The sequence below is a fragment of the Azolla caroliniana genome, unplaced genomic scaffold, assembly GCF_043228905.1.
Source record: "Azolla caroliniana isolate FFs.n. ecotype wild unplaced genomic scaffold, voAzoCaro1.0.p SCAF_421, whole genome shotgun sequence".
NCBI classification, from domain to species: domain Eukaryota; kingdom Viridiplantae; phylum Streptophyta; class Polypodiopsida; order Salviniales; family Salviniaceae; genus Azolla; species Azolla caroliniana.
The window spans coordinates 14,065-26,624 of record NW_028230856.1 but is presented as its reverse complement, the minus strand read 5'-3'; the positions used below and the strand labels follow the sequence as shown (position 1 = coordinate 26,624).

At 36.8% G+C, this 12,560-nt stretch overlaps 2 protein-coding genes across 2 annotated transcripts; one reads left to right on the top strand and one right to left on the bottom strand.

Moving 5' to 3' along the window:
* Window positions 1–414: 414 nt before the first annotated feature.
* On the top strand, window positions 415–4,752 carry LOC147848279 (malate dehydrogenase, glyoxysomal-like). The gene is made up of 9 exons (XM_087338532.1): window positions 415–554; window positions 1,638–1,850; window positions 2,709–3,023; window positions 3,263–3,352; window positions 3,439–3,522; window positions 3,887–3,922; window positions 4,108–4,197; window positions 4,288–4,382; window positions 4,492–4,752. Exons 1-9 carry the CDS (start codon window positions 504–506, stop codon window positions 4,568–4,570), a joined length of 1,053 nt encoding a protein of 350 aa, XP_087194658.1. The 5' UTR covers window positions 415–503; the 3' UTR covers window positions 4,571–4,752.
* An 826-nt stretch (window positions 4,753–5,578) lies between these two features.
* Window positions 5,579–12,560, bottom strand: LOC147848278 (protein-tyrosine sulfotransferase-like). Its single transcript, XM_087338534.1, has 12 exons — window positions 12,438–12,560; window positions 11,388–11,565; window positions 10,984–11,055; window positions 9,098–9,362; window positions 8,573–8,716; window positions 7,652–7,756; window positions 7,407–7,545; window positions 6,960–7,009; window positions 6,807–6,866; window positions 6,603–6,722; window positions 6,268–6,396; window positions 5,579–6,163 (listed from the first exon to the last, which is right to left on the bottom strand). Exons 1-12 carry the CDS (start codon window positions 12,493–12,495, stop codon window positions 5,921–5,923), a joined length of 1,563 nt encoding a protein of 520 aa, XP_087194660.1. The 5' UTR covers window positions 12,496–12,560; the 3' UTR covers window positions 5,579–5,920.

Genomic DNA, 12,560 nt, shown 5'->3' with positions numbered 1-12,560 from the left:
ACATCTGGTTTCATATTAAACAAGCAGAGCAATATCAAGTGTCTTCGACAGTCGATGTATGGTTCAAGGCCTTGGCAAACATAAGGTTGTGGGTGGGTCCGAGAGGGTAGCCTACTCGTAAGCTCTTGATGAAACGGACATCTGGTTCCATATGTGTAACAAGCGAAATCATTCGTGTAGATAATGCGATAGTGAGGCCCCTGCGTGGCAAGGAAAGTTTGGTTTCATACACGAGACCCCGAAACGTGGGCATTGTGGGCATTGGGTAGATAGAGATGGGGCATATACATACTACTAGTACTACAACAGCAACAACATTATGAATAGGCACCACAATGCTTACAGATTAGGCAAAGCCCCAAAAATGTGGTGGATGATTTACAGAAGGCCTTGGATATCATTTGGATAAAATAAATCTTTGGGCTCCAACCTTTTAAAGAATCAAGCAAGCAGACACCAACCCATCCATCCATCCATCCATCCATCCATCATCCAAGCAAGCTATGGCAGAGCGCTTGGCAAGGATCAATGCCCATTTGCAGCCTTCTGCCTATGTAAGCCATTGATTCTTTCTTTCTTTCTTTCTTTCTTTTTCATGCAACTGTTTTGTTACAGTTCTCATCATTCTCATGTAGCTAGCTAGCTAGCCGTCTTTGTATAGCTTTTACAAGAAAGATAGAATGGTTTGTGAAAAGAAAAAAGGGATGCTGATTGTAAACAGCTATGGTTTTTTCAGAGCGCATATCATTAAAGATCTATAGACGGATTGGGAGACCCCATCACAAGATATCTAATCATGTTTCTTTTCAATCATAACAGTTCATATTGATATGTTGTGGGTTTCGTTGCAATCAAACAATCGTTCATGGGATTCTTTCTTCAATCAGAGAGCCCGTCATTATGTATCTAATCATGGTCTGCATATGCAAACATTGCATCCCAACAATAGAAACCTCTATTGTTTCTTTGCAATTAGAACTCCTATCATTCTATATCTAATCCTGGGTTGTACATACCAAGGTTCACATTCGTATGTTCTGAACTCCATTGAATATCCAGTATAGCAACTTTGGGTATATTTAATATTGATAAACGTAGAATTGGGTATATCTAATAGAATTTGATGTTGAAATTATCTTCCCCAGAGGTCAGATATGATCTATGGAACCAAAATCTCACATTTTCACTTATTTGTATGTGGAATTTATAAGCAACTCCCAATACACAAGAATTTTATTAATGAATGTTGCAATCGAAAGTGCACATTGTGACTGAAAGAGAAACTGTGTAGGGATAGATAAGAGTTGAAATGTGGGGGAAGCAAGCTTGAATATGATGAAAAGTGAAGCATTATGGTATAGTGTGATACTCAGTCTCACAAACTTGTTTCGGCCAAATATGTACTGTTTATGAGTCTCATTTCTGTGCCCTCATGCCCCCATCCACATCAAAGCGATTATGAGCTAAGCTGTACAGAAGTGGCGGTGCAAACTACACACACAAGGCGGACGGACTCTATTTAGCATGTGCGAATGAGTGCGGTTTTCCCATTTGGAGAAGAGAGAGAAATCAATTAGAATCTGTTACATGGATGAGAGGAAGAGAGAGATTGAACAAATCAATAAATGGTTATGCAGGAAGGTGGAACATCTATGAATATGGAAACTTGCAGGGCCAAAGGTGCTGCCCCAGGATTCAAAGTTGCATTACTGGGAGCTTCTGGTGGCATAGGGCAACCTTTGGCACTTCTCCTCAAGATGAACCCATTTATTTCGGTTCTCCATCTCTATGATGTTGTTAACACCCCTGGTGTGACGGCCGACCTCAGCCACACCGACACAAGTGCTGTGGTAAGTGTTTAATATGTGATGCATCAATAAACAAAAGGGTAATTAATGACAGTATTGGAATATAAATTGCTAACCTGCTAGATATATGCCTGATTCCATCCTCCAATATATGCACAAATAGTATGTGTTTTATGATGAGTCTATCCACGTATAGATAATGACTTAGGTAGACATAGGGTTTTGCTTATATGATTGTTTGATTCGTGTTCTAGTTATTTTCTCAAAGTGCCTTAGGGATCCAAGGGGTAATATAAGGTGGGATTAGCATGCTAGATCTACATCTTAATATATGTTTTTATTTTGGATAACAGTCCCGTGAAGATTTAAAAATTGTGAAAATGAACATAGAAAATTTTGGTAAGTTCGTCATAAAAAAATTGGTTAAAAAGGAACGTTTGCCTTATTTCCTTAGAAAAGAAAGAAAATTGATTTGTTAGATTCTCTTAAAATCCTTAATACCCATGACGGTCCAATTTCTAGAAGTTTAGTACCGGTAGAGAGAATGAATCTGCTAAATGTATTTTAACATTAAAACAATGCTTGAATAGATTTCACACATTTAACATGAACGTATTAATTGTTGTTGGGCTGGGCTCTTGTAGGATGGTGTGATTCCATGTTAAAACTTAAACATGGTTTCAATAGATTTTTGAATGTTTATAACATAAAACTTGGGCTCTCACAGGAATATGTGATTTCCTATTCAAAGACATGTATTATAGTAGATGTAGAGAGAATAAATCTGACAAAACTTATTAAAACATGAAAAACATGGGTTTTATGTGACTGTGCCTTCCATATTCATAGTTAAAACATATGGATTCGTGCTGTCTAAATTAGCTTTTGTTTCTATTAAAGGTTCGTGGATTTGTTGGAAAAGACCAGCTTGAAGCTTCATTGGAAGGCATGGAGCTAGTGATCATCCCAGCCGGGGTTCCCCGAAAGCCAGGCATGACCCGAGATGACCTATTTAATATAAATGCGGGGATCGTCCGTACACTTTGTGAGGGAATTGCCAAAAGCTGCCCCAAAGCTATTGTCCACATCATTAGCAACCCTGTCAATTCTACTGTACCCATTGCGGCAGAAGTATTCAAAAAAGCAGGAATTTATGATCCAAAGCGTCTTATGGGGGTTACAACTCTAGATGTCGTCCGAGCCAACACCTTTGTGGTAAAACATGGTTCATTAAAACAAGTTTATGGTAGCTATATATAGAGATTCCTATGCTTATCTAACAAAACTAAAAAAGAAGAGGTAGTTCTTTTATAGAGAAAGGAATGAGATGCTACATGTCGAGAATTCTGTCTATAGCTCACAGATTTCTAATCAACATCTCTTTCATGTTTATATCTTTCGATTGCTTAATTTTACCATCACGTAATTGAGTTTGTGCTCTTTAAAAACTATAGGCAGAAGTGCTCGGAGTAGATCCAAAGTCAGTGAATGTGCCAGTAGTTGGAGGCCATGCAGGAATTACCATTTTGCCCTTACTTTCTCAGGTTCTTTCGAGCAAATCTGTTGTTTGTTTTGTAATAAATAGTGATATTTATTTTTCATCCAAGTGAAACTTTATGCACGTTTGCAGGTTACACCTCATTCTTCATTTTCCAAAGATGAGGTAGAATATTTAACAAACAGGATTCAAAATGGAGGAACAGAGGTGGTAGAGGTGAGATCCTCAGTATTGGGTTTGATGTATAGGTGCTTTGTGTCATGAAGTAAATAAATGTAAATATAGGTTTATGTATAAATCTAGATGCATAAATATAATATATATCCTGTATGTATTTCTCTCTGAATGGGCAAGGAAAATTTAGTGGGTAGGACATGTTCTCACAACTTGTTGTTTAGATGGCAAAGAACTGGAATCACTATGTCCAACAAATTTAAAATCTTAAAAAAAGGAGACTTCAAATGTATTTAATGATGTTGGTTGATTACTTTGTCAAAATCCTTAAACTCTTTAGAAACTTGGATTTTAAACTTTTCTTCTGAATTCTCTTAAAGTATTGTACTGACTCAATGATCTGCAGGCAAAAGCAGGTGCAGGCTCGGCAACATTATCAATGGTACTATATTTGGTCAAAGTCTTACTGTGAGATTTTATAGAATTCTAAGACATCCTCAAGTGTTAAAAGAATTCTAAAACTGTGTGAAGCATCATAGGATGAGAGTTCAAATTCCCCTCCCCATTAAGAGAAAGGACAAGGAGAAGAAATAAAGTCTAAATGATTGAATAATTTTGAATTTCTAGGCATATGCTTCTGCAAAGTTCGCTGATGTTACCCTCCGCGCGTTGCAAGGCCATTCAGGCATTATTGAATGTGCGTTTGTAGCATCACAGGTATGGATATAGAAATAAAATTTCAAATTTGAAGGGTGTTAATGAATGAATGACCATCTTTTGTGACCTCATTGGACATTCCTCTCATAGGTGACCGAATTGCCTTATTTCGCCACAAAGGTTGTGTTAGGCAGGAATGGTGTGGAGGAAGTTTTACCACTAGGCCCTTTGAATGACTATGAGAGGTCAGATTTTTCTTCACATATATGAAATGATGTTTGTGCTTTACATTTCATAATTCAAGTAATTTGATCGATTTTTGATTGTATGAATCAATGTTGTTCCTTCTTTCAGGAATGGCTTAGCAAATCTCAAAGGAGAGCTAAAAGCTAGCATCGAGAAAGGAATCGCGTTTGTATTAGGAAAGAAATAACTTGTTGAAATCTTGCGAGAGAAAAATGCAATTAATGGAAGAAGATAGTCATGGAGCCTGACTATAAGCCTTCTCCTTGTACTTTTGGGAAGAATGTTGTCTTTTGCCTTGTCTATATGATGGAGAATAATCCAGTTTCATTGTATTGTTGACTTGAAATAATGCATTAATTATATTAACTTTATGTGGGCTTCATTGCAAGTGTGGCGTCATATTTTGCAAAGATTGGCTAGACCTAGACTGGGGATTAATTAGACATGGTGTCAATCACACGCTACGTATTGAGATGTGCATTTTCACGTATCATAAAAGGTGCTAAGTTAATGAAGTTCATATTCTGGATACACAACCACTGCTCCTTCCTTAGTGTGTCCACTACCATCTCCATACAATCAAACTCGAGACCTTGAAATATTTTGTGGTAACTCTTATGTTTCAACAAGGACTGCTCCTCAATCTATATATTCTATTACTTGCCATCATGATGGCAACCATATAGGAAAAGCAACATCTTGCTTTCATGGATTTGGATAATGAGAAACACATTTTTCTTCTTCAATGGCTGGCTTTTTGCGTTTGTTGGGTGGGGTGAAGAATACATCGTGCACTGAATGTAACCAATCATATGATTTTGTATTCAAAGAGGAGAGAATTATAACTTGGATGGTATTCCTCGAGGGAAAGCTGGTGCTTTGCACATAATTACAGATTTGTCACAGTTATACCCTTCATAAAAGCTTGAAGAGTTTCATTTGCAAATTAACATCAAGCCTGATCACACGGCAAATGACAACAATTGTTCAGAATGTTTTGCATTTTCTGTAAAAAATAATCGAAAATTTCACACAAGATATACAATATTGTTGTAGTTCATTTTGGTAAAAATTTAGAAAACTGACCAAAAATGAAAAATCTCAACCATCACAAATTGAATTTAACAGTAATAACACGACTAACATTAAATTTAACAGTGCCATTGATGAAAACGAATGGCACCATGAAAAACAATGGTTGAACTTGGTTTTAAATGATATTATCTGTATTATAAAATGGAGCATTTTGAGCTTGGTAAATGCTCCACAATGAGTGTGAAGCATCTGTGACATGAATAAGCAAAAATGCTAAATGTAATACATGTTGGACTTTGTGTACACTCTTAAGAGTCCATCAATTACAGCCTCTTTACAATTATGCTTCACCCAACCCAAAACTGCCTTGTGAGCTTAGAAATCCTGAAGCTTCTGAAACTGATCCAATGTTGACATTCAATCTTGAGAAAGACTATACAATTACAAGATGCATCAAGTAGCATCGGAAATGGCCTATGGGAAAGAAAATTTTGACAACCTTTCACATTTTCATGTGCACACTACGGTTCTGAACCTTTTGAAATCTCCGTACCCGTACTCCATTTCGAAATAGTGTACCTGTCGTAACCATGACCACACTAATGCATACAAACATCAAACACATTGCTTTGCGGGATCCAAACCATGATGGATGCCAACCATCATCTATGATTTCTGTAACTGAAATTTCTTCTTCAATAGTTTTTGATATTTGTGGCTGAAGAACCATGGGAGAGTGCATAACCTGAAAAGATATTTATATTAGGCAATAAATATCACCAATCATGAGGAAGCACAAACATATTTAGCAACACAATATATTATATATTAGAGGGGAATATTGATAACCTTTTTAACTCTCGACCTTAATGGGAAGTACTTGGAGAAAATGCTTTGAGCATAATTGTAGAGCTCCATGTCAAGATTGTTCATCTCTGTAATGGCTTCAAGAGTCTCTTTCGCAACTTGATGTCGGGCCTAGTAATGTTGCAAAGAAGACATTACTATTTCTTTTGCTTTTGTCTGTTCTCATTTTTTTCTGCTTTTAGAAATGTAACATCGTAATGTTCATGCTTAAACTTTGTGAATGAATGGCAAACAGACAATTTGTGTGCATGTGCGTGTGCATGCACAGATGAGCATGTGTATGTACGCATGCATATATAATATATAGATGTATGTACCTCGCTTGAAAAGTTTATTGGTAGAACACTTTTCAGGGAGAGGATGCGTCGTTGGATTTGTGTTTTCCTGAGACGGCCAGCACAACTCTCATATTTCTCTATCAGTCCATATACTGTGAGCTGCCAGCACAGAATGATCATCATCACTAGTGGAGTTTGAAATATGACTATATACTTATTCTGCTAATGAAGGGAATCACTAACATTTGTCTTAGGAGTTTCATTCGCTGCATGTGTTGCATTCTCAAGATGTATATTATGAACCTGTAAAGGTATTATACGTGATATATACATATGTTAGGAACATTTTGTGAGGCGTGTGAAAAGCTTCATCCTGGCTGGTTAAAAAGCAAGTACCTCTGTATTTGATGAGTCCTTGATCTGCCCAGGTTGTTCTGATGAATCATCTGCAAGAGGTAACACTCAAGCTTTTAGAAGTGAGTGACTAGGTTTGACTGTAAGGATTTCTCTAATAAATATGTTTAAATTTTGACAGGAAAAGCTTCAGCTAATAATTTCAAATGTACGTCCAAATTTAAAAGTCACATCTCGTCTATTATAAATGATGCCAGTCAAGTCAGTACATGTAAATCTAGACGTCCGATCTCAATGTCTAGTAAACTAATCCTAGTCCAAATATCTGGACACAGCACTCTGAATTACGAAATGTTTAGATTCTGGGTTGCACTGTTGACACAATGACTTCACCGTTCATTACGTGCATGCTTCAATTCAAAGCAACAAAACTTTGGATAATATGAGCAAAACTCAATTGGCACTGAAATCTCTCACATTATATATCACCTTCGGATGGAATTATTGCAGATGCATTCCCATGTTGACCCAATGGAAGCATTTGTCCTCCAACAACATGAGCAAAAAGTTTTGCAGCATCTCCATGTTTGTCTGTTAGTCCAACGAATATCATTTGATCCATTCGACTCTGTAACGCCAAAAGAAAATATTAGCTGAATAAAAACAAAGATATTTTACTTAAAACTTCACCCAACTACAAGAAACAACATAAGTGAAAATGTTGATAGGATCACCTTTGCAACATCTAGAACGTGATAACTGAGGTCTGGGTACTCAATTGCACACTTTCGGACATTTTTTGCTTCTCTTATATAGGAATTGTTAGTGAGCCCAGCAACCTAAAACGGAAAGAATACATGCACTGCTCTTAAACATTCTCAACATATACAACCTACTAAGAATATATATTCACAGAAGTTAGCGTAAAATGTGTAAAACTGTTAGCTGGGGTATATGGATGTGACCAGTCATTGGAAGTTAATTAAACTTGCCATTGGACTGAAGCACAGACATTCATGTGCTTATGCAAGATCGATACAAAGATGTGTCATCCAGTCATCAGAGTGGACATTCGATCATTCCTTGTGTTCTTAAAATAATCTGCTAAGTAAACCATTGATATAAGCTAATGCACCAAATATGCAGAAAACATCACTTGGAATTACCATTTTAGTCAGACATGACCATTATTCTCAGTGTCTGGTATCAAATAGATCATATTGAACCTTACAAAAAAACATTCAACACCAAATACACAGAAGCATGACATGGAATTAGGTTCAAATATGCAGAAAACATCACTATGCATTATATAAGCTAATGCACCAAATATGCAGAAAACATCACTTGGAATTACCATTTTAGTCAGACATGACCATTATTGTCAGTATCAGGTATCAAATAGATCATATTGAACCTTACAAAAAAAACATTCAACACCAAATACACAGAAGCATGACATGGAGTTACCATTTTAGTCAGGCATGATTGTCACTCTCAGGTAGCAAATAGATCATATTGGACCTTACGACATTTTTAAATTATTACAACACCAAGGTAGAGTCACCTAGTTGGCTGTGGCTTATAGGTGGTGACTATTCTAAAGCGGGGGCAAGCGGCCAACATCAATGAGCACATGTTATACCATAAATTACCTGGAATGTTGCACCATTGTGTAGTATGTCGATGACTATAGGTTGATAAATAAACTCATGCAATGGCATCACATAAGAACTTGCATTATAGTTAGAGAATTCTTCCGAATACAATTGAACATCTTCAAACTCCCTCCTCTTCTCCTAAAAATCATAATCAAGCATCCCAGGACCAGTCATTAAAGCTTATATTGTATATTATACATAAATTTAAGGGAAAAACTCCAGGATACCTCAGTTTTTCTTAATTTTTTCAAATGCCAGACAGTTTTGATTAATGCCCCTTGGTTAACCCCCAAAAGAGCAATTACATGAGCTATTTGAGCAATAACATGGCCAATCATCCCCTTTTTATCAGCAATGTGTTATTTTTGGAAGTACATGATCAATTCATTCACTGTTCTCTCTTTAGGGGGTTAATCAAGGGTTTTCATGTCAGTAATGATAACTCTCGGGCATTTAAGGCAATAAAGAAAAACTGGTTATTTTGGGGTTTTCTTCTGTTTTTAAATGATGTGAACTTACACGTGCAAAAATATCTTCTCTCATCCAGGGAACTAGAAGACTCCATGGCCATATATTTAAAGTACTTGCTCCATTGGTCTTCGTGGCTAAAGGCTTTCGTTTATTTCGGGACAAGAAGCGTGAAGCTACCTCGACAGAGAACTCATATGCACTGAAGATGCGGTCTACAGGATGGCGCATGTTGGTTACTACCGATGTTGAATCAGCTGGTAGTTTAGAAAGGATACTATAATCATCATGTGTTACAAGTAATCTGCAGTGCTTGCTACCATAATTCACAATGATACAATGTCAGGCTTTCACTCGAAGACATAACCAGCTTAAATATAATGGAAATGGTAACTTACAATGATTCTATTTAAATTTAAGAGCACTTAACATATCAAATCCAGTTACACTTAAAATAAATGTGAAACAGATTAGGGTTGATCAACTTGTGTAACGCCACCAAAGAAATTCAACAAAAGAGCTGTGATAAGATATTATTCCTCTACAAATAACTACTCAGACAGGGCCCTGGAACATCCAGAGGGCTTGAAAATACCCATTATACCAACAATTTGGCCAGATTTTAAACACTTGAGAAATCTAGATTGTTCTTAAACAAGGTAGTTGACACCCTGTTGGAATCAAAGACCGGCACCCTCTGCGGCATTTCTTTATTCATAATTGATAGCAGAGGATATAATAAGGTAGGGCACAAAGTGTAAAAACAAAGCCATCAGTTAAAGCCTATTTCAACAATGAAAACCCAAGAAGACTATCTTGACGGTACACTCCACTGAGCTCAGTGGAAAAGAAAGCAAATACGCCATGAGACATCTAGAATTTAGCACTCTAAAATAAGCTGCCATTAGCTCTAATGCTGAACTCTCGTTCTACATAAAAAAAAGTGTTTTGTTGAATAAGGTCTTGATCATGCTGCCAACTATCACCTTCTTCAAAAACAACATATTCACCCACTCACTTATCTACTCTCTTATAACTTTTAAGTGCTTTTATCGAGGGCCTAACATAGAGTGACTTTAAAGGACACAATTTGACAATTAGATACACACGTCCACACACATCTGAACCTAATGCTAACTGGATGGCCACATGCCAATCTAAACGCTTTGGCTGCTTCAGTCCAGGGACATTCCAGTTGGGCATTTCACACAGGCCATGCAACGTTGTCTTGCTCGTTTTTAAAAGTTCATGGCCACATCAACAGACAAGAAAAATGTTTGTGTAATCAGCTTTATAAACACCGTGAAGAAACCTTAAAAGGGGGAAAATCGCATAGAATAAAATAAATAAACACGCACATCAGAACCCAATGCTAACATCTCTATGACATGCATCTGCAAATTTGTGAATGGTGACACTGAATCGGAGGTTTCTAAATTTTATTGAGAGGGGAAACAGTTGTTCCCAATCAGCAAGAGAAAGAATTGTTTTTTTCGTTACTTCAGCATATGGGGAATTAAATTCACAAAATATATCCATGCATCACAACACAGCGACAGTGGTGACGTATATTCAAGGGATGAAATTGTTTTGTACATCCCCAGATATGAATATAGAGATAAATATCTGTTTTGGACGAGTGATCAGCCCTAATCTTGATCTTAAATGGATTAATTAATGTTCTAGCAGATTCCTAAACATTATAAAGCGATGACATATCAGACTACACTGGAAGCAAGCTAGAGCAGGATCTGAGACCCTATACTTGATCAATGGCTGAGTCTCAAAATAATGCAAAAAGACTTCTAAGTAGAAAATATAAAAGAAATACAAGTATCTTGGAATAGATTATGTGTTTTAGAGCTTATTATTCTTAATATGCAATTTCTCAAAGGCATCTTCAACTTTGCAAATAGGAAAAGAAAACTGAATTTCACCTTGAATTGAATCGGAATTTGTCATATGATCGGTCACAATGCTCTTCAGGGCGGTACAAATGACGCAATAAGCTGTAGATAGAAGGAGACAGACATTAATGATATACAAGAATGCAGTGGTTAGTGATTAAAAATATAGGTTTTGCAGTAATTGTGTTCTTTATATCTCTAAATGTGGCCAAATACCCTTGGCCAACCCCATCTCCAGTAATTTTATGGTAAATCATCCCCTTCTTTCTTGATTAGATATGTTATTTGAGCAATCATATGGTGAAGCCGTCCCGTCCCCTTCTCCTCTCTTTCGGGGGGTTGACCAGGGGTACTTTTAAAGTAACAAAAACTTTGGGGCATTTCGGTAAATAAGACAAACTCGATGGTATTTCGGAGTTTCCTCATTTTCTTACCATTGATGATATGTCCGTCCACCTGTGCGAGGAACATGTAGAAAATAAAGAAGTTCTTTAAGAACCTTGTTATGGTTTTCAGGTAGCTCTTCCATCTCATGCAATGCTTCCTCAGCCCAGGCCTTCACAAGAAGGCTGCATTTTTCGTATTCTTTACCATGAACAATCACAATTACAACTGAGAAGAATCCATTTCAATTAAATTAGAACATAATATAAAGGAACAAAAAAAATAAAATCAATGTGTTTCAAATCTAGTCACTTCAATTAATCAGACAACAACAGAAAAAGACCATTTTTACTCCGTATTTTTCAAATCTAAACAACACAAGGATGAGGATAAGCCATTTCGGTTGAGCAGAAAACAACAGAAAGAGGCCAATGTTTCTGCTGTATTGTGATCTAAGCAACAGATAAAATGATTGCTTTGCTGCGTAGAGATCTATAACTATTTCAGTTTATGAGAAAATAGAAACCGACAGAAATTTTAGATTTTTCCCTTCAATCATAGAACCACGGAAAGTGCTATTTCCATTCATCAGGAGAGTACACAAGAATAGGAAATAACACAGAGTGAATATGTATCTCTTTTTTGTTGCACTACGATATATAAGCAAAAGAAGACCGAGGAGAACAATTTCAGTTGATCAGAGAAGAGCAGAAAGAGATTTGGATTTTTCCATTATTTGAATTGATTCGAAAACAGCAGAACTAAAAGAAATTTTGCCACCGGTTCAGTTAACCAGAAAGCAACAGAAAGGGAACACTATTTATTTTCTGGTTTGCTTATCTATATAATCAACAAAGGAGGAGAAGAATCTATTTCAGTGAATCAGAGGAAACTAGAAAGCTGCCTTCGTTTCCTTCTGTGTCAGTTACTTAGAAAAATTAAAGAAACAGGAACTTGAGTAGGCTCATCGGAAAACGGCAGAAAGGTAAACACGGTTGTAGCTATGTTCAGTCAATTAATGAGACAGAAGACATGGTTCTCTCTCCATTTGCGATACGAAACGGGAGCAGAATGCGGGAAGGGAAGGGAAGGAGAATCACCTGAAGAAATAGCGAAGAAGAAGAAGAAGAAGACGGCAGGGAGCAGCGACGATTTCATTCTCGAAATCCTTGCGCTTTGAATCTGTGCGTGCGAAGAGTTGAGAGAGAGAGAGAGAGAGAGAG

Excerpts from the sequence above, each read along its gene's own strand:
- LOC147848279 (XM_087338532.1), top strand. The coding sequence starts at position 504 with ATGGCAGAGCGCTTGGCAAGGATCAATGCCCATTTGCAGCCTTCTGCC. Across the intron at positions 3,923-4,107 it reads GCTCGGCAACATTATCAATG|GCATATGCTTCTGCAAAGTT; the intron begins GTACTATATTTG and ends TTGAATTTCTAG. Across the intron at positions 4,198-4,287 it reads GTGCGTTTGTAGCATCACAG|GTGACCGAATTGCCTTATTT; the intron begins GTATGGATATAG and ends TTCCTCTCATAG.
- LOC147848278 (XM_087338534.1), bottom strand. The coding sequence starts at position 12,495 with ATGAAATCGTCGCTGCTCCCTGCCGTCTTCTTCTTCTTCTTCTTCGCT. Across the intron at positions 8,717-9,097 it reads GAGAAGATATTTTTGCACGT|GAGAAGAGGAGGGAGTTTGA; the intron begins GTAAGTTCACAT and ends TATGATTTTTAG. Across the intron at positions 7,546-7,651 it reads ACGTTCTAGATGTTGCAAAG|AGTCGAATGGATCAAATGAT; the intron begins GTGATCCTATCA and ends TTGGCGTTACAG.